This window comes from Heterodontus francisci, chromosome 9 (assembly GCF_036365525.1).
Source record: "Heterodontus francisci isolate sHetFra1 chromosome 9, sHetFra1.hap1, whole genome shotgun sequence".
NCBI classification, from domain to species: domain Eukaryota; kingdom Metazoa; phylum Chordata; class Chondrichthyes; order Heterodontiformes; family Heterodontidae; genus Heterodontus; species Heterodontus francisci.
This window is the reverse complement of record NC_090379.1, coordinates 44,473,402-44,500,695: the sequence shown is the minus strand read 5'-3', so window position 1 is coordinate 44,500,695 and position 27,294 is coordinate 44,473,402. Positions and strand designations below refer to the sequence as shown.

Below are 27,294 nucleotides of genomic sequence, written 5' to 3'. Positions count from 1 at the left end.
CATGTCCTATTGTAGGATAGCATAGTGGAGTTGTGAATGTAATTGTATGCTGTGGAATCATCAACAAACAGCCCATTCTTGGCCTCGTAATGGAGGGACAGTCATTATTGAAAGAGCTGAAGATGGTTAGGCTGAGGACACTTCCCTGAGGAACTCATGCAGTGATCTCCGGGGACTTTGGTAACTATTCTGTGACAATCATGACCATCTTCCTGTACTCAAGGCCTGACAAGATATCTGTACAGTTTTGACTTATGTTTAACTGTTTTCAGCATTCTGTTAGTTTTGTTGATTCTGCTCTAGTTTGATTGAACATGTTTAGCACAGAATCTGCTAAAACACATAGGTCTCCTTCCATTTCATCCTTAGCTATGCCAACACTACTTATCAAGTATATGTGTTTCTTAGCTTTCCATCCAATGTGCGGTACTTTGCACCTATCTACATTAAATTTAATCTGTCATTTGTCTGTCAACATATTTATTTTATAGAACTCTGTTATTTTTGCAATACTTCCAAAACCACTGCCACCCCCACCCACCCCCACCCCCACAGTTTGGTAATCTGAAAATTTGATCACTTTGCATTGTATTTCTGAGTCTAGGTTATTTAAGTGACAGAGAAGTAATAACAATCCCAACACCGAGCCCTGGGCATCCATTCAGTACTTCTCCCCACCCTGACCTAACTCCTCCATCAAACACTCCTAACTTTCTCTCCTTCAAAGAGTTTCTTATTCATTCCCAGGGTTTACCTTGAATCACCACAGTTTTAGCTTTGCCAATCATGAGGGACTTTGTCAAATGCTCTTTGAAAGTTTCATTGAGGAAGTTGGTCAGACATCATCTTCCCCTTCATAATCTATGTGGACTACTATTTATTATATTATTATACAGATATTCCTCAAATTTACTGCTAATGATCAATTTCATTATTTTACATAGAATAGAGGTGATAATAATAATTCTATAGTTTCCTGTATCTGTTTTACTACACTTTTTTGAATATGGCCACAACACTGGCCAGCTTCCAATCTATTGGTACCTTCCCAATATCCAGCAACTCCATCATAATAATTGGCAATGCCTTGCAAATCTTCTTCCTATTCTCTTTCAGCATTTTGGGATAAATATCATTTGTCTATAGTGATTTGTTTGTTTCAAGCCCTTTTAAGTTGTACAAATACCACAAATTAGTATTTCTTTTATAAAAATTATAGATGTGAATTTGATTTTTAAAAAATAGTTTGTGTGTTTTTATGCCGTAAATTATAGGAACAACCCACTAGGGGGAATAAAGGGAAAGCATCTTCTCACCCCACCCCACCCCACCCCATTTCTTTAACCTGGGTTATTGTGCTTTTCTGTAAACCTGGAATTAACTCTGATATTCCCAAAAATCTCTTTATGCATTGGTTAGGCCTCTATCCTAAATAAAAATTAGCATTTTAACAATTTGCTTAATTTCCTTATTTCTACACTGCATGAATTGCTGCCAATTTTCATTAAAACCCACATTGTAACCAGATATTTTATTTGTTGCTGAATAACCTTTTACTAAGTGATTTTAACAAAATATATTTTAATATTTAAAAAGTTATACTTTTTTACTGTGTATGCACCATGTTAATAACAGGGTGAACTGTGTTACAAAACTTCCTTTTATGTAATTTCTCAAACTGACATAGATTCTCTTGCCTCACAGTACATAAACCTTCCTTTCAGATAAAATTTATTCTCGGCCAAGTATTATGAATTTTGTGCCAATGCTTCCATGATGTCACTTCAAGGCTTTTGACATTAAATGTGAATTGTTGCTCACTAACGTGATTCCTCACTTCTTTCCCAGTTAAAATAAGAAATATGGGTCACAAAATTGGGATCCATAGTGCCACTGGTGTTGGCACTATGGAAGCCTGGAGTTCTGAAATTAAAAAACGATCTGCTTCTGGCCACATGCGGCGCAGCCCACAGGGCATGCCATGCTTGGAAGGGTGCTACAGCAGGCATGTCATGTGTGCGCTGGAAGAGATGGTGGAGTAGTGGTAATGTAACTGAAAAGGAAAGCAGGTGGAAAGCAGGATAGAGGGAAGAGTGTCAGTAAGTGTATTGCAAGGTGTTTAGATGATGTGCCTGCCACAGCTGAATAACCAGAAGTATGTGAAGCTGCCAGATGGAGGTGTGAGGCTTGCAGTATTGGAAAGTGTGTGGGTGAGGTGGTACATCTGAATGTTAGGCACTGGTCCTGATTGTGAATGGAGTGATGATGGGTGACTGATGGGGGGGTGTGGTGTATTAAGATGCATTTATGTCTGCCTGCAACTTGTTGGTCTTCCACTGCAAAGAGTTTTATTTTTATTTAGAGATACAGCACTGAAACAGGCCCTTCGGCCCACCGAGTCTGTGCCAACCATCAACCACCCATTTATACTAATCCTACATTAATCCCATATTCCTACCACATCCCCACAATTCCCCTACCACCTACTTATACTAGGGGCAATTTATAATGGCCTATTTACCTATCAACCTGCAAGTCTTTGGCTGTGGGAGGAAACCGGAACACCCAGCGAAAACCCGGTAGTAACACTGGAAGGAAAAACACATGTATACTGAAGTTTATTGTCTGAAGACCCATGTTGTACAATTGTATTGTAAAATGGATAATAGATTTTTAAGGTCACAGGGAGAACTTGCAAACTCCGCACAGGCAGTACCCAGAGTTGCAGACTCCAAGGTCCAGGACTATGTGCTGGGGGACACACTAAAGCTTGGGGCACCCACCACAAAGACTAGATGGGGAAAGGCCAATGTCTAAGGTCCTCCTGCCACAGTATATTGAGGGGCTGGAAACCATGTAAAATCCCTTGGGTTGTATGCATCAGAGAATGTTTTGACATGAAATGTAAATGTATATTGTAAACATAATATGTAGTGAGGCACCTCAGAGTGCCATGCACTGTATTGAAAGAAGCTGAAATAAAAAACAGAAAGTGCCAGAAAAACTCAGCAGGTCTGATAGAATCTGTGGAGAAAGAAGCAGAGTTAAAGTTTCAGGTCAGTGACCTTTCATCAGAATATTGAAAGAAGCTGAACTGTATTGCACTTTATGTAATGTGTGAGGTTGGTGGTACAGCTTGATACTACACTTGAGAAGTTTTATTTAACTTTACAAGTGTAGTGTGAATATGCATGGAACTGAGTGTGGGATGTGAGAGATTCAGAGGGCAGGTGGTCACGTGTGGCCGAGCAGCCAATGGCAGTGAGGGTTGTGTCGGTGTGCGCGCTCGCGAGCAGGAAGGAAGCCCCGGCCCCGGAGCAGAGCGGAGTGGGCTTGGCCGGCCGGTCCGGACTGGAAATGCCCAATAAAAACAAGAAAGACAAGGTGAGGAAGGGGAAGCGTCTGCTGAAGGGGGCTGGGACCTCAGCTGAGCATGGTGTGTCTCCCGGCTCTACAGGGTCAGGGACGGGTTGGACTTGTTCCTCCAACGCTCCCCACTCCGGGGCCGCTTGTGTGTTTCCCTGGCGGCGATGGCCGGTGTCTCCTCCGGCAGGGCCACCCCTCATTCTCGGCCACCGTTTCCGTCTGACCGGCGGCCCGAGGGTCTCGGTGCCTCTGGCGTATTTGATGGGATTTTAGCCGTTGTCCTGTTTGAAGCGGCCGCCGGGGAAACGGTGGAGTAGCCGGTAACCCGGGGGGGGGGCGGGGAAGAGGGTCGGTTCGGGTTCGCGGCCACTTAACTGTAGACTCTCCGCCCTCTGCTCCTGAACTGATGGATCTCTGCATCTCTCACAGGAACCTCCTAAAACTGGGAAAAGTGGCAAAAGCGGCACAAAGGATGGGCAGGAAAATGCCGAACTCGAGGTAAAGATTGAATGAGGGAGATTGGAGGCGGCGGCGGCCCTCGCGCCCTCGGAGCGGTTAACTGGAGAGGGAGAGTGTGGGTCGGTGCTGAAGCCGAACGCTGCCGGTGACTCTGGTTTACCGGCTGTTACTGCAGCCCTTGGGCTTCGTCGCCCTAGTCACGCATCTACTGTTCCGTTTGATACAAGAACACACTGCGGCGGAATATTTTGTATCTTGTTGTGGACACTGATGTAGGATTTCCTTGTCACCTTAATCCCATTTGGGTGCTTGTGTACTTTTGTAAATGGGAGAGGTACCACTAATCATCGTTTCTGGAAGGGTAGCTTAACCCGTGATTACCTCGAAACTAAAGCACAAAAACGGACCATATCGGTGTTTATACTCTATACAAGCCTCCTCCCACTCTACCTCTTCCTTTAATCTCTTGTATACATCATGCTGCTCCTTTTAAATGCAGCAATGCGATCTGTTTCAACCAGTCTATGTGGTAGTAAATTCCATATTCTGTCAACTCTTGGTGTAAAGAAATTCATCCAAATTCTTTATTTGATCTGTTAGTGGCTTTATGGTGCATTGTTCTTGACCCACATAAGTGAAAGTAATTTCTCCACAACCTTTTCATCAAACTCTTGTGCAATTTTAAACGCCTCTGTCAGGTGTCCTGTTGTCCTTTTCCGGAGCAAAGTGCCACAGACTGATTGATCTTTCCTGATAGTTTTATTATTTGTTCGTGGATGACATTTATCCATCTCTATTGCCCTGCAGAAGGTGGCGCTGAACTACTGCAGGTACATCCACCATGCTGTTAAAGAGGGAGTTTCAGGATTTTGACCCAGTGACAATGAAGGAATGACAATATATTTCCAAGTCAGGATGTTGTATGACTTGGAGTAGAACTTGCAGATGGTGGTGTTTCCGTGTGTTTGCTGCCCTCATCCTACGTGGTAGAGGTTTGGAAGGTGCTATTGAAGGAGCCTTGCCAAGTGGCTGCTGCACATCTTGTAGATGGTACGCACTACAGAAATAGTGTGCTGCTGGTGGAGGGAATAAATGGCATCCTACCTCTAGTTTATCCAATCTAGGGTTGCTTTTTTTTTTGTTTCTGGGATGTGGGTATCGTTGGCAAGGCCTGCATTTATTGCCCATCATTAATTGCGCTTGAGAAGGTCGTGGTGAGCTGCCTTCTTGAACAGCTGCAGTCCTTTGGGTGTAGGTACACCAACAGTGTTATTAGGAAGGGAATTCCAGGATTTTGACCCAGTGACTTTGGAGGAATGGCGATATAGTTCCAAGTCGGGATGTTGCGTGGCTTGGAGGGGATCTTGCTGGTGGTGGTGTTCCCATGCATCTGCTGCCCTTGTCCTTCTCGGTGTTGCAGGTTTGGAAGGTGCTGTCGAAGGAGCGTTGGTGCGTTACTGCAGTGCATCCTGTATATGGTACACAGTGCTGCCACTGTGCGTTGGTAGTGGAGTGAGTGAATGTTTGATGTGGTGGATGGGGTGCCAGTCAAGTGGGCTGCTTTGTCCTGGATGGTGTTGAGCTTCTTGAGTGTTGGAGCTGCACCCCTCCAGGCAAGTGGAGAGTATTCTATCACACTCCTGACTTGTGCCTTGTAGGTGGTGGACAGGTATTGAGGAGACAGGAGGTGAGTTACTCACTGCAGAATTCCCAGCCTTTGACCTGCTCTTGTAGCCACAGCATTTATGTGGCTGGTCCGGTTCCATTTCTGGTCAATGGTCACCTCCAGGATGTTAATAGTGGGGATTCAGCAATGGTAATGCCATTGAAAGTCAAGGGGAGATGGTTAGATTCTCTCTTGTTGGAGATGTTCATTGCCTGGCACTTGTGTGGCGTGAATGTTACTTGCCACTTATCAGCCAAGCCTGGATGTTGTCCAGGTCTTGCTGTTTATGGACATGGGCTGCTTCAGTATCTGTGAGTCACGAATGGTGCTGAACATTGTGCAATCATTAGCAAACTTTCCCACTTCTGACCTTATGATGGAGGGAAGGTGAATATGGTTTGGCCTAGGACACTACCCTGAGGAACTCCTGCAGTGATGTCCTGGGCTTAAGATGATTGACGTCCAACAACCACAACCATCTTCCTTTGTGCTAGGTATGATTCCAACCAGCGGACATTTGTGCCCCTGATTTCCATTGGCTCCAGTTTTGCGAGGGTTCCTTGATGCCATACTCTGTAAAATGTTGCCTTGATGTCAAGGGCAGTCACTCTCACCTCACTGCTGGAGTTCAGCTCTTTTGTCCATGTTTGGACCAAGGCTGTAATGAGGTCAGGAACTGAGTGGTCCTGACGGCACCTAAACTGTGCATCAGTGAGCAGGTTATTGTCTTTTGTCCTGGATGGTGTCGAGCTTCAAGTGTTAGAGCTGCACTCGTCCAGGCAACTGGAGAGTATTCCATCACACTATTGACTTGGGGAATACAGCAATGACAATGCTGCTGAATGCCATGGTGGTTAGATGCTCTTATGGAGATAGTCATTGCCTGGCACTTGTGTGACATGTATGTATTTGCCACTTACCAGCCCAAGCCTGAATCTTGTCGAGCTCTTGCTGCATGTGGGCATGGACTGCTCATTGTCTGAGGTGTTGCAGATGGAACTTAACACAGCGCAATTATCAGCTAACATTCCCACTTCCCTCCTAATGGAAGGTCATTTGATGAAGCAGCTGAAGATAGTTGGGCCTCGAATGCTGCCCTGAGGACTCCTGCAGCGATGTCTTTGGCTGAGATACCACACTCAGTCAAATGCTGCGTTGGTTTCACCTCTGGGATTCAGCACTTTTCGTCCCATTTGGACCAAGGCTACAATGAGGTTTGGAGCTGAGTAGTCCTGGGGAACCCACACGGAGAATCAGCGCGTAAGTGCCATCTGATAGCACTATCAACGATACCTTTTTCTCTTTGCTGATGATGAGAGTAGACTAATGGGGCAATAATTCACCAGATTGCTTTTTTATGGACAGGAAATACCTGGACAATTTTCCATTTTATTCTATGCGACCGTGACAAATATAAATTATTCCTCCTTGACCTGTCTGCAGCCTTTAGCATAGTTGACCACACCATCCTCCTCCAACACCTCTTCACTGTTGTCCAGCTGGGGGGAGGGGGGCGGGGGAGGATTCTGCTCTTGCCTGGCTTCATTCTTATCTAATCATAGCCCAAGTATCATTTCCAATGGCTTCTTTTCTTGCTCCCACACTGTTACCTCTGGTGTCTCCCTACCTGCAAGGATCTATCCTTGGTCCCTCCTAGTTCTCATCTATGTCTTTTCCTCCAATTAATTATTGGGGAGACTGAAGCCATTGTTTTCAGTCCCTGTTTCCTAGCTACTGACTCTATCCCTTTCCCTGGCAGTTGTCTGAGACTAAGCCAGACTGTTCACAACCTTGGTCTCATGTTTGACTCCAAGATAAATTTTCAACCACGTATTTGCGTCAACACTAAGATTGCCCATTTCCACTCTTGTAACGTTGCCCTGTCTCAGCTTATTTCATGTCTTTGCCTGGCTGTTCTCCTATATTCTACCTCTGTAAACTTGAAGTCATTCAAAACTCTACTCTTCATGTCTTAACTTGCACAAAGTCCTGGTCCATTCCTCTGCCCTGTGCTCATTGACCTACATCGGCTCCTGATCAAACAGCAACTTGATTTTAAATTTCTCATCCTTGTTTTCAAATTCCTCCATAGCCCTGCTTCTCCCTATTTCTGTAATCTCCGGTACCACGGCCCTCCGATATCTGCACTCGTCTAATTCTGAGCACTTGAGCAACGCCGATTTTAATTGGCCGTGTCTTCAGTTGCGAAGGCACTAAGGGTGTCGAGGGATATGGGGATAGGGCAGGAAGTTGGAGGTAATGAAGATCAGCTGTGATCTTATTGAATTGAGGTAGGCTTGAGGGACTGTCTGGCCTACTCTTGCTCCTATTTCTTGCATTCTATCTCATCTTTTAGCTGGTATCTTATCTGGTATCTTTCCTACAATTATAGGCTAACTGGTCTGTAGTTTCCTTGGTTACTTGTATCTCCCTTTTGAAGATAAGAATTACATTTCCTATTTGCCAGTACTCGGGCACTATTCCCATTTATACATGGATGCTAGTGCACCTATTATCTCCTGGCTAGTTTCTTTGAGTATCTGTGGCACAATCCATCTGGTCATGGAAATCTGTCCTACGGTTTGTTTAGAATCTCATATCTGTCTGAACTGTGGTAATATCCTCCTTGACTTCTACTGTTATAATTTCTTCTTTGGTAGTCTCTCTTTTTAGTGAAAACTGAGGCAAAAATCTATTCAGTATCCCTGCCATTTCATTATTGTGTACTGTGATTTTTATCTTGCTCACATCATTGTAGCCCAATCCCTATCTTTTTGTTACTTATGTGCCTTTAGAATGCTTTTTAAAAATATTTTAATTTCCCACACAAGAGCCAGACAATGACCATCTCTAATAAGAGAGAGTGTAAACACCTCCCCTTAACATTCAATGGAATTGCCATTGCTGAATTTTCCCACCACCCGACTTCCCAAAGTCCACCATCTACAAAGCAAGATAGGAGTGCGATGAAATGCTGTTCACTTGCCTGGATGAGTACAATTCCAACAACACTTAAGCTTGATGCTATCCAGGACAAAGCTGCCAGCTTAATTGACGCCCCTTCTATCAATTTAAGCATTCACTCTCCGCAGTGTCTATTATCTGCAAGATGCGCTGCAGCAAGTTGCCAAGGCTTCAACAGCATCTCCCCAACTTCTGCTCCCTCGAAGGACAAGTGCATCATACACATGAAACATCGCCACCTGCAAGTTGCCCTCTAAGTCTCACAACAGCCTGACTTGGAAATATATCGTCGCTGAGTCAAAATCCTAGAACCCCACCCAACAGCATTGTTGGTGTCCTTGCACAACAGACTGCAGTGGTTCAAGAAGGCGACTCAGCACCACCACCTCAAGGGCAATTCGGCATGGGTAATAAATGCAGTGACCTTCCACATCTAATGAATAAAAAAAAAAATCATCTTTGCCATCCTAATTCTTTTTTCCTTTTGTCGTTCTTTTATTATTTAGGTACTTTGCATATTCCTTTTCATTGTTTTATGTTCACCTCCTTATCCACAGCAACCTATTCTTGTCTACCTCTGTTCTTTTTAGTAAACATACTTCTCTTGAATGCTAATTGAGCTCCTCTTTAAATATTGCCTCCTGTTGTTCTTTGTCAAGTTAAAGATTATATTAGATCAAAGGAAGAGGCTTATAAAGTTGCCAAAAAGTAGTAAGCCTGAAGATTGGGAGCATTTTAGAATTCAGCAAAGGAGGGCTAAGAAACTGATAAGGAAAGAGAAAATATAATAAGAAAGTAAACTATCAAAAAACATAAAAATGGACTGTAAAAGCTTCTATAGGTGTGTAAAAAGGAAAAGATCAACCAAGACAAATTGGGCCATTGCAGGCAGAGACTGGGGAATTAGGAAATGGCAGAGAAAGTAAACAAATACTTTGTGTCTGTCCTCACAGAGGAAGATACAATAAACCTCCCAGAAAATACTTAAGAACCAAGGGAATAGCGAGAATGAGGAACTGAAAGAAATTAGTATTAGTTTTTTTTGAAGAAGTACTGGAGAAATTAATGGGATTGAAAGTTGACAAATCCCCTGGACATGATCTACATCCCAGATTGTTGAAAGAGGTGGCTGTAGAGATAGTGGATGCGCTGGTGATTATCTTTCAAAATTCTGTATATTCTGGAGTGGTTTCTAAATTTGGAAAGTAGCAAATGTAACCCCACTATTTAAGAAAGGAGGGAGAGAGAAAATGAGGAACTACAGACCTGTTAGCTTGACATCAACAGTAGGGAAGATGCTAGAATCTATTATAAAGGATGTGATAACTGGACACTTGGAAAATAATGGTCGGATTGGGTAGAGTCAACATGGATTTATGAAAGGGAAATCATGTTTGACAAACTTGGAGTTTTTTGAGGATATAACTAGCATAATAGATGAGGGGGAGCTGTGGATGTGGTGTATTTGGATTTTCAGAAGGCTTTTGATAAGGTCCCACACAAGAGGTTAGCAAGCAACATTAGAGTACATGGGATTGGGGTAATATACTGGCATAGATTGAGAATTGGTTAACGGACAGAAAAGTAGGAATAAATGGGTCATTCTCAGGTTGGCAGGCTGTGACTAGTGGAATACTGCAACGATCTCTGCTTGGGCCCCAGCTATTCACAAGCTATATCAATGATTTGGATGTGGGGACCACATGTAATATTTTCAAGTTTGCAGATGACATTAAACTAGATGGAAATGTGAGTTGAGAATGCAAAGAGGCTTCAAGGGGATTTAGACAGGCTAAGTGAGTGGGCAAGAACATGGCAGATGGAATATGATGTGGAAAAATGGGAAGTTATCCACTTTGGTAGGAAAACCAGAAATGCAGTGTATTTCTTAAATGGTGAGAGATTGGGAAGTGTTGATGTTCAAAGTGACCTGGGTGTCTTTTTTCATAAGTCACTAAAAGCTAACATGCAGGTGCAGCAAGCAGTTAGGAAGACAAATGGTATGTTGACTTTTATTGCCAGAGGCTTTGAGTACAGGAGTAAAGAAGTCTTGCTGCAATTGTGTCAAGCCTTGGTGAGACTGCACCTGAAGTATTGTGTACAGTTTTGGTCTCCTTGCCCGATGCGCAACAAAGGTTCACCAACCTGATTCCCGGGATGGAGGGATTATCATATGAGGAGAGATTGAGAAGATTGAACCTGTATTCTCTAGAGTTTGGAGGAATGAGAGGTGATCTCATTGCAGCATACAAAACTCTTACAGGGCTCAACAGGGTTGATGCAGGAAGGATGTTTCCCCTGACTGGGGGGTGTGGTCTGGAACCAGAGGAAACAGTCTCAGAATAAGAGGTAGGCCATTTAGGACTGAGATGAGGAGGAATTTCTTCACTGAGGGTGGTGAATCTTTGGAATTTTCTACTCCAGAGGGCTGTGGAGGCATAGTCATTGAGTATGTTCAAGACAGAAATCGATAGATTTCTACATTTTAAGATATCAAGAAATATGGGGATAGTGCAGGAAAATGGTGTTGAGGGAGAAGATCAGCCACGATCTGATTGAATGGTGGAGCAAGCTCGAGGGGCCAAATGGCCTAATCCTGCTCCTATTTCCTGTGTTCCTATGTCATTGAGTATTTTTCTCCTGGTCACCTTTGTAATTTTCATTCTCAATTACACATGGCTGGCTTTTTTCCCCAGTCTACTACTTTGGCCTTAGCTCCTATCTATATCTCTCAATCATTATCTTAAACCTTATTGTATTGTGATCACTACTTCATAGATGTTCTCCCACATTTGCTTCTCTTACCTGCTTTAGTTCATTTCCCATTACTCGAGCTTTTCAGTGCTTCTTCCCTTGTTGGGCTTCTTGCATTTTGGATCAGAAAGCAACAAAGAACAAAGAAAATTACAGCACAGGAACAGGCCCTTCGGCCCTCCAAGCCTGCGCCGATCCAGATCCTCTATCTAAACATGTCGCCTATTTTCTAAGGGTCTGTATCTCTTTTCTTCCTGCCCATTCATGTATCTGTCTAGATACATCTTAAAAGACGCCATCGTGCCCGCATCTACCACCTCCGCTGGCAACGCGTTCCAGGCACCCACCACCCTCTGCGTAAAGAACTTTCCACGCATATCCCCCCTAAACTTTTCCCCTTTCACTTTGAACTCGTGTCCTCTAGTAATTGAATCCCCCACTCTGGGAAAAAGCCTCTTGCTATCCACCCTGTCTATACCTCTCATGATTTTGTACACCTCAATCAGGTCCCCCCTCAACCTCCGTCTTTCTAATGAAAATAATCCTAATCTACTCAACCTCTCTTCATAGCTAGCGCCCTCCATACCAGGCAACATCCTGGTGAACCTCCTCTGTACCCTCTCCAAAGCATCCACATCCTTTCGGTAATGTGGCGACCAGAACTGTACGCAGTATTCCAAATGTGGCCGAACCAAAGTCCTATACAACCGTAACATGACCTGCCAACTCTTGTACTCAATACCCTGTCCGATGAAGGAAAGCATGCCGTATGCCTTCTTGACCACTCTATTGACCTGCGTTGCCACCTTCAGGGAACAGTGGACCTGAACACCCAAATCTCTCTCGACATCAATTTTCCCCAGGACTTTTCCATTTACTGTATAGTTCACTCTTGAATTGGATCTTCCAAAATGCATCACCTCGCATTTGCCCTGATTGAACTCCATCTGCCATTTCTCTGCCCAACTCTCCAATCTATCTATATTCTGCTGTATTCTCTGACAGTCCCCTTCACTATCTGCTACTCCACCAATCTTAGTGTCGTCTGCAAACTTCCTAATCAGTCCACCTATACTTTCCTCCAAATCATTAATGTATATCACAAACAACAGTGGTCCCAGCACGGATCCCTGTGGAACACCACTGGTCACACGTCTCCATTTTGAGAAACTCCCTTCCACTGCTACTCTCTGTCTCCTGTTGCCCAGCCAGTTCTTTATCCATCTAGCTAGTACACCTTGGACCCCATGCGCCTTCACTTTCTCCATCAGCCTGCCATGGGGAACCTTATCAAACGCCTTACTGAAGTCCATGTATATGACATCTACAGCCCTTCCCTCATCAATCAACTTTGTCACTTCCTCAAAGAATTCTATTAAGTTGGTAAGACATGACCTTCCCTGCACAAAACCATGTTGCCTATCACTGATAAGCCCATTTTCTTCCAAATGGGAATAGATCCTATCCCTCAGTATCTTCTCCAGCAGCTTCCCTACCACTGACGTCAGGCTCACTGGTCTATAATTACCTGGATTTTCCCTGCTACCCTTCTTAAACAAGGGGACAACATTAGCAATTCTCCAGTCCGCCGGGACCTCACCCGTGTTTAAGGATGCTGCAAAGATATCTGTTAAGGCCCCAGCTATTTCCTCTCTCGCTTCCCACAGTAACATGGGATAGATCCCACCCGGACCTGGGGACTTGTCCACCTTAATGCCTTTTAGAATACCCAACACTTCCTCCCTCCTTATGCCGACTTGACCTAGAGTAATCAAACATCTGTTCCTAACCTCAACATCCGTCATGTCCCTCTCCTCGGTGAATACCGATGCCACGTACTCGTTTAGAATCTCACCCATTTTCTCTGACTCCAAGCATAACATTCCTCCTTTGTCCTATAGTGGGCCAATCCTTTCTCTAGTTACCCTCTTTCTCCTTATATATGAATAAAAGGCTTTGGGATTTTCTTTAACCCTGTTTGCTATAGATATTTCATGACCCCTTTTAGCCCTCTTAATTCCTCGTTTCAGATTGGTCCTACATTCCCGATATTCTTTCAAAGCTTCGTCTTTCATCAGCCGCCTAGACCTTACGTATGCTTCCTTTTTCCTCTTAGCTAGTCTCACAATTTCACCTGTCATCCATGGTTCCCTAATCTTGCCATTTCTATCCCTCATTTTCACAGGAATATGTCTCTCCTGCACGCTAATCAACCTCTCTTTAAAAGCCTCCCACATATCACATGTGGATTTACCTTCAAACAGCTGCTCCCAATCTACATTCCCCAGCTCCTGCCGAATTTTGGTATAGTTGGCCTTCCCCCAATTTAGCACTCTTCCTTTCGGACCACTCTCGTCTTTGTCCATGAGTATTTTAAAGCTTACGGAATTGTGATCACTATTCCCAAAGTAGTCCCCTACTGAAACTTCAAACACCTGGCCGGGCTCATTCCCCAACACCAGGTCCAGTATGGCCCCTTCCCGAGTTGGACTATTTACATACTGCTCTAGAAAACCCTCCTGGATGCTCCTTACAAATTCTGCTCCATCTAGACCTCTAACACTAAGTGAATCCCAGTCAATGTTGGGAAAATTAAAATCTCCTATCACCACCACCCTGTTGCTCCTACATCTTTCCATAATCTGTTTACATATTTGTACCTCTATCTCACGCTCGCTGTTGGGAGGCCTGTAGTACAGCCCCAACATTGTTACCGCACCCTTCCTATTTCTGAGTTCTGTCCATATTGCCTCACTGCTCGAGTCCTCCATAGTGCCCTCCTTCAGCACAGCTGTGATATCCTCTTTGACCAGTAATGCAACTCCTCCACCCCTTTTACCTCCCTCTCTATCCCGCCTGAAGCATCGATATCCTGGGATATTTAGTTGCCAATCATGCCCTTCCCTCAACCAAGTCTCAGTAATAGCAATAACATCATACTCCCAGGTACTAATCCAAGCCCTAAGTTCATCTGCCTTACCTACTACACATCTTGCATTAAAACAAATGCACCTCAGACCACCAGTCCCTTTACATTCATCATCTGCTCCCTGCCTGCTCTTTCCCCTTAGTCACACTGACTTCATTATCTAGTTCCTTACAGGCTTTTGTTACTACCTCCTTACTGTCAACTGACCTCAATTTGTTCCCATCCCCCTGCCACATTAGTTTAAACCCTCCCCAACAGCGTTAGCAAAAGCACCTCCAAGGACATTGGTTCCAGTCCGGCCCAGGTGTAGACCGTCCAATTTGTAATAGTCCCACCTCCCCCAGAACCGGTCCCAATGTCCCAAAAATCTGAACCCCTCCTTCCTGCACCATCTCTCAAGCCACGCATTCATCCTGACTATTCTTTCACTTTTACTCTGACTATCACGTGGCACTGGTAGCAATCCTGAGATTACTACCTCTGAGGTCCTACTTTTTAAATTGGCTCCTAACTCCCTAAACTCTGCTTGTAGGACCTCATCCCGTTTTTTACCTATATCATTGGTGCCTATGTGCACAACGACAACTGGCTGTTCACCCTCCCCCTTTAGAATGTTCTGCAGCCGATCTGAGACATCCCTGACCCGTGCACCTGGGAGGCAACATACCATTCGGGAGCCTCGTTTTCGACCACAGAACCGCCTATCTACTCCCCTTACAATCGAATCCCCTATGACTATAGCCCTTCCACTCTTTTTCCCGCCCTTCTGAACAGCAGAGCCAGCCACGGTGCCATGAACCTGGCTACTGCTGCCTTCCCCTGGTGAGCCATCTCCCTCAACAGTATCCAAAATGGTATACTTGTTTTGGAGGGAGATGACTGCAGGGGACTCCTGCGCTGCCTTCCTGCTCTTTCTCTGCCTTTTGGTCACCCATTCCCTTTCTCCCTCAGCAATCCTAATCTTCGGTGTGACCAATTCACTAAACGTGCTATCCACGACCTCCTCAGCATCGCGCATGCTCCAAAGTGAGTCCATCCGCAGCTCGAGAGCCGTCATGCGGTCTAACAAGAGCTGCAGTTGGACACACTTCCTGCACGTGAAGGAGTCAGGGACATCAGCTGTGTCCCTGAGCTCCCACATTGAGCAAGAGGAGCATGACACGGGTCTGAGATCTCCTGCCATTTTTAATCTTAAACTTAACTTAGTTAAATGAAAAAGGAACGAAAAGTTTTTACCAATCACGATAAAACCAGAGAAATTGAAAAAGCCTTACCTTATATACACCCCACCGAGTCCTTTTTTTTTGGTTAGAGGAGGAGGGCGGGTGGGAGACACTACAAGTGTGGTGTCTCGGGTTCAGAAACCGCCCAAATATATAGTGTTTTACTTACCCAGCAGCCCCCTGGCCTCCGCCGAAAACAAAAGGAAATTAAGTTTACTTTCAAGCTGACCTTCCCAGCTGCTCACTCGCCCGCACTCTCTGCTCCCGAAAAAGCTTCCCAGCTGCTCACTCGCCCGCACTCTCTGCTCCCGAAAAAGCTGCTGCAACCTTGCCTACATTGCTAAAAATTCCATCCCTGTCTTCCTGCCAGTTTATTTGGGGGTAGTTGAAATCTCCATTATGATTATGTATATTATTCATTTCATATATTTGCCTACATTTTTCTCCTTCCACTTCCTTTCCATAATTTGGTGATCTGTTAGGATATCCCTAATAGTGTGACTGATTCTCTTCCTATCCTTTATCTCAATCCCCATGGATCTTGTTACAACTCTAGTTATGTCGTTTCTTGCTACTGCCATAATAGTGTTTCTGATTAACGCAGCTTAGTGCACCCCGACTCCGTCTTCTTTCCTGATCATTTCTAAATACATTGTAGCCTCCAATATTTAAATTCTTTTTTGTTTGCTATCCCTAATGCAACTCTTTCCTCACTTCTCTTTATTGTCTGCAATTTCCCTGTTTTATTGCTGATGCTCTCTAATCTTTTTGTATACAGGCAGTTTAATATGCTCTTTTTGCTATGATTTTGTCAATTATTCCTATTAGTCTTTCTATTCCCTGAGCATGTTATCTTTATCTGTTTTTGTACTCTGTCCTTTGCTTGTATTTCTTATTTGTACCTTTTTAAGTTTCCGTTATATCCTCCCATCCTTTATTACTTTAAAGTTTATTTTCTACTGTCTCATTTATCCTTTCTGGTAGGACCTTGGTCCCAGCCTGATTCAAGTGCAGCAAGTCCCAGTACTGGTGGCAGTGTCCTATGAACTGAAACCTCTCCTTCCTACACCACACTTAGCCACACATTAACTTTTGAGATTTGTTTCTCCCCATGCCAAGGAGCATGTAGCTTGGGTAGTGATCTGGGGATTACCACCCTCAAGGTGCTGCTTTTTAAATTTACCCCCTGATCACTTAGGGTCATCTCCCTGCTCTTTCTTATGCTGTTGGTTCCGACATGGATCACCACAACTGCTTTCCCTTACCCCCACCCTCTGCTTTTCAATATACCTTGCCCTGACACTGGCATCGCACCTATCCCAACTGGAGAAGATACCCTCTTGCCCTGTAATTATTGAATTCCTTAAAGTTCCAACCTTTCTATTCTGTGCCCTTTCCACCTCTCCCTTGAATTGCCTCCTGCTGCAAGGTGCCTTGGTTACTGTTCTGGCTACCTATTTTCAATTTTCCTCTGCATCCACCAACAGTAGTAAATACATCATACCTGTTGAACAGTACTATTTTCTGTAGTTCCTCTTCTTTCCCTCCACTAGGTTCCCCCTACTCTGCTGATTTGTCAGTCACACACTCCTCTTCTGTACCTGTGCCCCTCTTAGGTGGTGTGACTGTTTTCTGGAATAGATTGTCTAGATGTTCCTCCCACCCCCCACTCTTATTTGTTGAAGTGTCTCTATATCTCTTGCTGCAGCTCAATGACTGAATCAGAGTCACTTGACAAGACATTTTCTTGGGTCAGGCCTGTTGTGTGCAAATCTTTACATTCTGTGCTCCTGGTATTCTCACTGTTCTATATGTTTATTTTCTGTTCAGTTATTTATTTCTACTGCTAACTAATTTGTTTATATTACTAAATTATGAACATTAATGGATTTCATTAATGGATTTCATTAATGGATTTCATTAATGGATTTCATTAATGGATTTCATTAATGGATTTCATTAATGGATTTCATTAATGGATTTCATTAGTTGCAGTAATGGATTGTTGTGTAAAAGAAGGTGGCTAACCCACCAGTTAACACTTCTAATACAATCTTATGCAGATTAGCAGATTTGAATATGGGTGGAAAGAAATCATTCATTCATTCTGAAATGCGCGTGGCTTTGACTTTTGTATGGATGCAAACAGCAGTGTGATTCCTTAAATGTAATTAGGAATGTGGGTGTGCACATCTCTCGGAAGAAATGTTGTACTTTAGCTTCCCGCCCATGCTGTATAACTACAGCTAGTGCAGATATAAGTTTCACAAAATCACAGAATTGTTACAGTGCAGAAGGAGGCCATTCGGCCCATCGTGTCTGCACCACCTCTCAGAATGAGCAGTTCACCTAATGCCATTCCTCTGTGTCCTCCCTGTAACCCGGCACATTCTTCCTTTTCAGATAACAGTATAATTCCCTTTTGAATGCTTCAATTGAACCTACCTCCACCACACACTCGAGTAGTGCATTCCAGATCTGAACCACTCGCTGCGTGAAGAACTTTTTCCTCATGTCTCTTTTGCTTCCTTTTCCAGTCACATTAAATCTGTGTGCTCTCACTCTCGATTCTTTCACAAGTGGGAACAGTTTTTCCCTATTCGCGCTTTCCACACGCCTCATGATTCTGAATACCTCTATCAAATCCCCTCTCAACCTTCTCTTCTCCAAGGAAAGCAGTCTCAACTTCTCCAATCTGTCTTCATACCTGAAGTTCCTTATCCTTGGAACAATTTTTGTGAATCTTTTTCTGTACTCTCTCCAATACCTTCACATCTTTCCTAAAGTGCAGTGCCCAGGACTGGATGCAGTACACCAGCTGAGGCTGAACTAGTGTCTTATACAAGTTTAACATAACGTCCTTGCTCTTGTTCTCTATGCCCCTATTAATAAAGCCCAGGATACTGTAAGCTTATTAACTGCTCTCTCAACTCGTCCTGCTGCCTTCAATAACTTTTGCACATATATCCCCAGGTTCCTCTGTTCTTGCACCCCCTTTAGAGTTGTACCCTTTGTGTTGTCTCTCCATGTTCTTCCTACCAAAATGAATGACTTTGCATTTCTCCGCATTGAGATTAGTTGAGATTAGAGACACAGCACTGAAACAGGCCCTTCGGCCCACCGAGTCTGTGCCGACCAGCAACCACCCATTTATACTAATCCTACACTAATCCCACATTCCTACCAAACATCCCCATCTGTCCCTATATTTCCCTACCACCTACCTATACTAGTGACAATTTATAATGGCCAATTTACCTACCAACCTGCAAGTCTTTTGGCTTGTGGGAGGAAACCGGAGCACCCGGAGAAAACCCACGCAGACACAGGGAGAACTTGCAAACTCCACACAGGCAGTGCCCAGAATCGAACCCGGGTCCCTGGAGCTGTGAGGCTGCAGTGCTAACCACTGCGCCACTGTGCCGCCCCGCATTGAAATTCATCTGCTGCTTGTTCGCCCATTCCACGAACTTGTCTGTCCTTTTTGAAGTTCTACTTTGTCCTCCTCACTGTTCACAATTGTTCTCAATTTCTTATCATCTGCAAATTTTGAATTTGTGCCCTGAACACCAAGGTCTAGGTCATTTAATATATATCAGGAAAAGCAAGGGTCCCAACACTGATCCCTGGTGAACTCCACTGCAAACCTTCCTCCAGCCCAAAGAACATCCATTAACTACTACTCTGTTTCCTGTTGCTCAGCCAGTTTCTTATCCAAGTTGCTGTGGTCCCTTTTATTCCATGAGCTGTAATTTTGCATGTAAGTCTGTTGTGCGGCACTGTATCAAATAACTTTTGGAAGTCCACATGCACCACATCAACAGTGTTGCCCTCATCAACCATCTCTGTTTACCTCTTCAAAAAACTCCAAGTTAGTTAAACATGATTTTTCCCTTAACGAATTTGTGCTGGCTTTGCTTAATTAATGCGCATTTGTCCATGTGACTATTAATTTGGTCCCAAATTGTTGTTTATAGAAATTTCCCCACCACCGAAGTTATTCAGAAGTTATTTTTAGTGTTAATGAGCAGTCGACTGGCTAGCGTTAAAATTTAACTAGTGCTCAGTCCCAGGACTCTTCTCTGAATGCCGATAGTAATCCGGAACGATAATTAAACTGGTCCTTGATGATCCTGCAGCACTTTCATCAGGTACCTGTCTTAAACTAGATTATATAAAAAGTTGGCCAATGATTAAATGTTCCCTTCTGAGGAAGTTGAGAATTTTTGCTTGAGTGATTGCTAATTATTCCTTCCTGACATGATTAATAGTTGCACTAAAATCATCCAGTTAACGACTATTTCTAGATGCTGAAGATTGACTTTTTTTATTTTTCCATATTTCTGTCAGGAAAGTTCTGTTCCCTCATACTTTTTGGTTTTAATATAAATTCCAATCATTTCATTAGAACTTGCTAGTCGGGAAGTTCCTTGGATCTACCACACTTCTAGTGAAGTAATACCAGTGAAGCATGAGCAGATTCAGAAAATGTTCTAGCTACTATGACAATGTAAGCAACTTCACCGAAAGGAGAACAATGGGGCTATTCTCCCATTTGGGGATGTGAGCTGGGTGCAGGATGAACAATCCTCTGGAGACAGAACTGGAATGGTCCGTGGTCAGGTTTGGGGGTGGAACAGGAAGTACTGAAACATTGGGTCGCTTTTGGAGGTAAAATCTAAGTTGAATTTTCTCTAAACATCAAGGGTTGTTGGGTGGATGCCATTATTTATTTTAATTTTCATTTACTTTTATTTTTTAATTACTTTTGAAGATGATTTGAAGTAAGCAGCAACATGAAATCAAGTAGGCAAAATACTTTTCCAGAAGGGTGCCCAGCATTGAGCAAAAAAACAATTTTTGAAGCTACGAAGTTTTTAAAGGAGGGCTATTTATATATTTCCTCCAAACATCACAGGGACCCAAGGGCTCATAAGGACTTTGCAGGGACGAAAAAAAGGACTCTCCATTGACCGACAGAACTCGCCGAATGATATTTTAACAAGTTTGCAAGAGTGGCATAGTTTTCATTTCTGGATGCTGTCATTTGTTCCCTAAATGTGACAAACCAAATTTTTCTCCAGCTTTGAATGTGGTAACTGCTGGTATATAACTTGATCAATCCTCATAGCTTCAAGGAATAAAAATTAATAGTTTTGGGGTGGTGCATTGGAATTACCTATAAATAGTATGGCATACATATGTAAGCCTGTGGTCTGTGAGGTTCAGTTTCTGATGTCAGGCTTGAGCCTGACTGAATGGAGACTGCTTACTTCTGCACAGGGAGGGGGAAGTTAACCCTAAAAGCTCTTGCATAAGTTCAATATCAAGTTTTGGAGAAGGTCTAGGACTGGTATAAATCCACAATAGACCAGTCATTGTTGTTTCATTCTAAGATGATGCATATGCTATTTTCTGGAAGGAGAAGACATAAATGCCTTAATTTCACCCTGAAAATTTGCTGCTGTTCTGCACCATTTTGTGATTGATGTTAGTTGCATTAATTTGTTCTAAACTTATGAGCTATTCAGAATGCTCACATGCTGGCACAGGGGTTATTCACAGCTCCTTTTTTGTTGAACTACCTGGAAAGTTCCTCTTCCATTCATCCATCACCTATGCAACACTAAATTCCCTACCTAACAGAGTACTTTTACCACACAGACTGCAGAGGTTCAAGAGGGCAATTAAGGATGGGCAATAAATGTTGGCCTTGCCAGCAGTGTACACATCCTGTGAATGAATAATTTAAAAAAGGAGGAAAACCAGGTCAAAATTGTTAGCCACGTTGACCACCGAGCCCAATCCAATTAGGAGGTGAAAGCTTCTGAGTCAGTGTCATTAAAGTGGATTTCTGCCTGTTGCGCTTGCATATAAGCAGGAATTGCAATCCAACAAACTTTTCACAATTGGAAGTATAAGGGAGACAAAGGGATTTAGAATGGCTGTACTAAAACAGGGACTGTAATGAAGTGAGCTGCAATTAATGGGGTAAAGCTGTATTTATAAGTTCCATTAAAAATTCTTGAACTTTGTTCATTTAGCATGGATTTGCTCATCTGTAGTGGATTTACTTTTTTCTTTGAATAAGTTTATTAAGTGCTTAAACCATTGCAATTTGTATCTGTTCTGCTACAGGTTTGGAAAAGGCTTGTTAGCATATGATAAAAGAACTTGTAATCACTCTGAAATCTTTGGATTTGTAATTTTTTTTCAACAAACTCATAGTATTACTAAACTTCAATAAAGCTTTACAGTGGGCATGTGATCTGTTTATATTGGTACCAATACAGTAAATGTGCCGAGCAAGAATGCTGCATGGAATACTTCAGTTTCAAAATGTACAGTATTGTGTTTAGTTTCACATCTTTACAGGATTTCTGGTGGTGGTCTTTGTGGCCAAAGTAATTGATTGCACTTTTTCCAGATGGCACTGGAATGAAGGATACTTATCCTGGCTGATGGCAGACTACTGTTTTATTATTAATTGTAGTCCCTACAGGATTAGGAGAACAGGAAGAACCTAGGAGAAACCTGTCCCTCTACTTTAATAAGAAAGAAAGACTTGCATTTATATAGCACCTTTCATGACCACAGGACATCTGAAAGTGCTTTACAGCCAGTGACGTATAGTCACTGTTATAATGTAGGAAACGTGGCGGCCAATTTGGGCACAGCAAGCTGCAAAAACAGCACTGTGATAATGACTAGATAATCTGTTCTTTGATAGATAAACATTGGCCAGGATACTGGGGATAAATCCCCTATCCTTTGAAATAGTACTATGGGATCTTTTACATCCACGTGAGGGGGCAGATGGGGCCTTGGTTTAACATTTCATCTGAAAGAGCACCTCCAACAGTGCAGCACTCCCTCAGTACTGGAGTGTCGGCCTTGTTTTTTTTTGTGCTCAATTCCTGGAATGGGACTTGAACCCACAACCTACTGACTCAGCGAGAATACTACCAACTGAACCGCAGTTGACTAGGTTAGTGTAGCGTTGCTACATTAGCAATAATAATGACTGCTACTGTGAGTTGATCTTCCAGGTCATGCATGATTTGGGTCTTGACTTGGAATGCCTTTCTCTGATTGGAGGCCACTCAATGTATGCTGGTATTCTGAAGCCCTGGGATGAGGAATTGTCTTTTTAGGCATAGTCACTTGGAAATAAGGATGTTTGCATAGGTAACTGCCTCCTGTCCTAGCAAAAAGTATTTATGAAAGTGTTTATCCACTTCGAACATCACCTGTTCAACAGCAATGCTTTGAAGACCCAAATGCACCCCATGCAGTTAAACAGGGTATAAATATACCTTGTAAAAGCATTACAAAGGTGATCAGGGTGGAACCACTTGAATTCAGCAACTAAATTTTGACTGTGTTGAATCTAACTTGTCTACAGAGGGTTCCGTTAGTTTGGGCTGTATTTTGAATATTTATTTGTGCATTGGGTATATGTACATAATGTGGCATTACTGATAAATAGTAATGATGTATCTATGGAGTGTGCTTTCCAGTAACAGGTGGAATCTTGTGAAGACAGTCCATGTCTGAATGGTGGGGCCGTTTTCGAGTCGGTAACCCGACTAATTTGCGCAGCTTGTTGCTGTTTCCCAAAGCAATGTAATTATCATCCTGCCGCTGGTTCCCCAACCAATCAGGAAGGGTGAGCGGTATGAGATGCCTAAACAAACCATAATGGATCCCTTTTTAAAGGGACCCCCACAGGACTTTCAATGGCAACAGTGATTGCAGCATAGAATCCACTGGGAAGGAACAAAGACCTGCAGAATGGATGGAAAACGTGGGAAGACTGCCCTGCCCATTGTTTAGACTCGACCCTGGAGGAGGTGATTAATGTAGTGAGAGCACAGAGAGAAGTCGTCTTCACTGAGGACAGCAGGAGGAGGCCAGCTAGCCTCACCAAGCAGATGTGGCTGCAAGTTGCAGAGGCTGTCAGGAGCCAAGTGCCGGAAGCGTTTTAATCGCCTCATGAGGTCTGACAAGTTGAGTGCCCTGCAACTCTTAGCTGGCAGCCATCACTCCTCCCTAGCACTCTCCTGCACAGCAGTCCTCTGACTGACACACCTTGCTGTCACACACATTCCTTTCTCCAGCCTCCTCCTCACATTTCCATCTCAACATAGAACATTCACACTCACTCTCATCCTACTGCCCTTTTTGCACACATTCCTCACCGTCCCCCTCAAATGTTTACCCTTCATCCTCAGCAATCTGTTCATTTCTCATTCAAATCTCTGCCTTTTCTCATTGAAGGAGAAGAGAGCCCACAACTCCAGGGTGAGGTAGAGAACTGGGGGTTGACCTGCAGCCATGGCTGCTCTGACCCTGATGGCAATTGGCAGCAATACAGGCTGTTGCCAATAGAGAGATGGGGGTAGCCCAGAGACCTGGTGACAGCATTTGATAGCACAATGCCACTTGGCACTTAACTGTCACTCATGTTGAATGGCATCAATATATCTAATGTCATAATCTGCACTGTGCTAACTTGGAACCCAATTTCACTTATGTTCAACACTAACTTGTATCTTTCATCTCTCACTGGTGCATTGACTCTGCCAGTGGAGGAGATGAGTCCAAGGAGTTCTCAGGTAGATGGACTGTTAAAAGACTTCTGCGCAGATGCGCACACACTGGTGGGTCTAGCATCCTAGATTGATAGGGTGGCACGTAATAAGCACTTCTCAAATGAGCAGGAGCTGGAGACAGGGACAGCAGTGGAGAGTCTCCGTCAGAGTGCACAGAACACTTCAAGCTCTGCTCAACTAGACGCATACTGAGGCTTGGGGTCAGCCACTAAATGTGGAGTAGCAGAGAAATGTGTGCTTCAGTCAGAATTTCCAGAGGCAATTTTCACTCTTGCACAGAAAATGGATTAGTCCATTTCTAGCATGAGTGGCATGATGTCTCGGGCATTTGCGCCAATGACCACCTCTATTGAAAGAGTGGCCTCTCATGGAGGCCTGCTGCATCTGATTCTCCAAGTGCATGCTGGCCCATGCCAGTCGCCAGCGCCTCTGACTGCCAGTTTACACCACATTGATCAAAGCCTCGCCGTGGTGGCTAAATACACGTTTGCATGCAGCCAGGTGTTCGCCCGCTATTGGCTAGCAGGGAAGTATAGGTGGGCCCTGAGGGGGGAAAGGGAAAGGGCTCATGGCAGCAGTGGGGGTTTTCCTCAAGGCACCCTCACTTCTCGGCCCTTGCTTTCCCCCCACCCTGTCAGAGACGCACGTGCTGTGTCCTCATCCTGCATAAGTGCAGGTGGGGCAGGCTTTGGCTGGGCCCTCATGGGCATGTCGGGGCAGGGGAACAGGCAGCCTGTCTCTAGCTCTGCTGAATCCCTGGGTAGTGCCATTAGACAGTGTATGAGGAAAAGGTCTTTATGGCCCAAAGGGGTTCAGTTGGGTGTTTATGATACAGTTCCATTGATGCTCTTTATTTGAATGTATAAGTTTATGTGAGCTAGTCATTGTCATGGCCTCTAATTTTCTGGATCCCCCATTGACCCTGGTCAGTTTCAGTCTGCTTAATGGAATGAACTGCCTTGATGGAGATGAAAGGCTTTGAATGTGATGACTGGCTGAGTGACTGTAGGGAGGAGGTTTGATGGGGGTGGTTTGCACAGTGGTCTTGATGAGAAGCTTGCAATGCTGCAAGCAAACTTCTTAGGTGAAGCATGTCTAAACGAGGGGCGAGGGTGTCGTGGGCTGCTCTGGTAGGTAGGTCTGCGGCTGCGGGCACCGAGAAGCACATCAGGTCCTTGTTCTCCAAGGAAACTGGACGCTCACCGCTTTTCTGTGGTGCCAGCTTCAGTCCTCCCTGCAGTGCCACGTTATGCAGCGCACAGTAGACCACAACAACCTTGGAGACCCTTGCTTTTACATATTGAAGGATGTGTCCAGATCTGTCAAGGCAGTGGAACCTCATTTTGAGCAAACAAATGGCTTGCTTTGTTGTCACCCTAGGGGGTGGCATAGCTCCTTTTGTCTGTGCCTCTGTAGGGTTCCTCACTGGGGTCATCAGTCACATATTGAGTGGGTATTCCTTGTCCCCCAGGAGCCAGTTGCTGAGGTTGTCTGGTGGAGAGAAAACTCATGTGGAATTTGAGACTGTTGAAGGATGAAAGAGTCATGACAGCTCCCTGGATACTGAGTGAAGACTTGCATTATCCTCTTACGTTGATGACAGACCAGCTGCACATTAAGAAAATGGAAGCTCTTTTGATTAACAAATAGGCCTGGCTGGTCTGATGGCCCCTTGATTGACACAAGTGTGCAGTCCATGGAGCCCCTGTACCTGTGGAAATCCTGCGAGGGCAGCAAAGCTGACACCCTCTGGGTTTGACTGGCCTCATCCATCCCAAGGTTCATATAGTTTGAAGCCTACACAAACAAGGCATTGGTGACCTGGCTGATGCAATTGGGAACTGCAGATTGTGAGATCCTACAGATGTCACCCAAACCCTGAAAGAACCGGACGTGAAGAAGTTGAGGGCTGTGGTCATCCTGATGGCCACGGGCAATGGGTGGCCACCTGCTCTTCTTGCATAGAGGTTTTCCAAGAGGCTGCAGATATCTGCAACTACTTTCACTAGAGCATGAGCCTTCTGAGGCCCTGGTGCTCAGAGAGGTCAAGGAAACTGACCCTTGGTCCGTAGACCCTGTGCTGAGGGTACTGTTCTATGTCCATCCCCTTTTGTTCCATGCAGCTACATGTGGCTGTGGAGAAGGCAGCTGCTGTTGGAGTTGCTTCCCTTGTCACTGTGACTACTGAGCTGAAGCAAGCTGCACCTCCTCTTTGGGGGTCCAAGCAACTGCAGAATATGTAGCCACCATGTTACAGGGAAGTCTTGCAGACAATTATGTAAGATTACTTGGTAGTAATTGCACAAAATTGCTGTTCACAATGAGATCAGTGAATTTAGGCTGAAAGAACTGTTCCCATCAGCACAAGCCTCTCCTAATGGCTGACCACAGGTTTGCCGGTTTCAGCCTTTATGCTTTTATCAGGTCAGCTCACTCTGTAGTGATTTCCCGCTGTGTACGTGCCTTCTCCAACCTGGCAAGTTGCAGACACTGCGGAACATGTGCACTGTTTGAAAAGAAGTAATCTAGGGTTAAAAAGCTCAATTGCCTTTTTAATTGGCCTAATTGCTTTCTGCCAAACCCAAGGGGAATCCCTCCTGGACTTAAAACCCTCCCCGGGGAAAGCCAGAAGAGGACGGGATGATGTCGAGATCCTGACATGACATGAATTTCAGGGGATTTAACTCCCTGCACACATTGAAAGTTGCCTCCACTTGGCTGGGAAAATTCTGCCCAATGTCTCCGCTTGTTACTGCTACTTTTAACTTTAGTCATCATTATGGCCTGGAGATTACTGCATTCCTGAGAAAATCATGAAAACTTCAGATCTGAGGCCTTAAATAAACAGCTGTATTTGCTGACAACGCAACCACTAGGTGGTGCAGTGCTAGCACATGCGCAAATACAGCCTTTTCCACTGAAATGTCACTGGCGGTCAGGCAGCTGCCGCGATTAAAGATGGCACTGCTCAATTTATCACAGAAAAACAACTTCAACCCAAAAATCACCGCCTCCATCTCACCCCCAACAGTCCCCCGCTCCCTCCTGCCATTGCTTCGTTTGTATAATTTTTTGGATGTCTTCTACTCAACTGTTCTGATTTTTATTGACAAAGGCAGAACTCTGGTTTGATACTGCCCCTCGCTCCCCCAACCCCCCACTCTCCTGCCGCTCGAACAGTCCCAGATTAATGTCATCACATTGAAACTCTCCCTCACTGAGAGTCATAGTGAACGGTGTGAGTTGAAAGATTGCAGAGTGTTCAACAGGGCAAAGAGCATTACATTTGGAACGTTGTTCACCTCACTCCCTGTTTCC

The 27,294-nt window shown here is 44.3% G+C and overlaps 1 protein-coding gene across 1 annotated transcript in view; it reads left to right on the top strand.

The window, feature by feature from the left end:
* Positions 1-3,275: 3,275 nt before the first annotated feature.
* The window catches only part of ppp2r5ca (protein phosphatase 2, regulatory subunit B', gamma a), a 214,643-nt gene continuing 190,624 nt past the window's right edge, over positions 3,276-27,294 (top strand). Inside the window, exons 1-2 of the mRNA XM_068038928.1 lie at positions 3,276-3,384; positions 3,796-3,864. Of these exons, the coding sequence (XP_067895029.1) occupies positions 3,358-3,384; positions 3,796-3,864 (96 nt within the window). The 5' untranslated portion in view covers positions 3,276-3,357. The remainder of the gene's footprint in view (positions 3,385-3,795; positions 3,865-27,294) is intronic.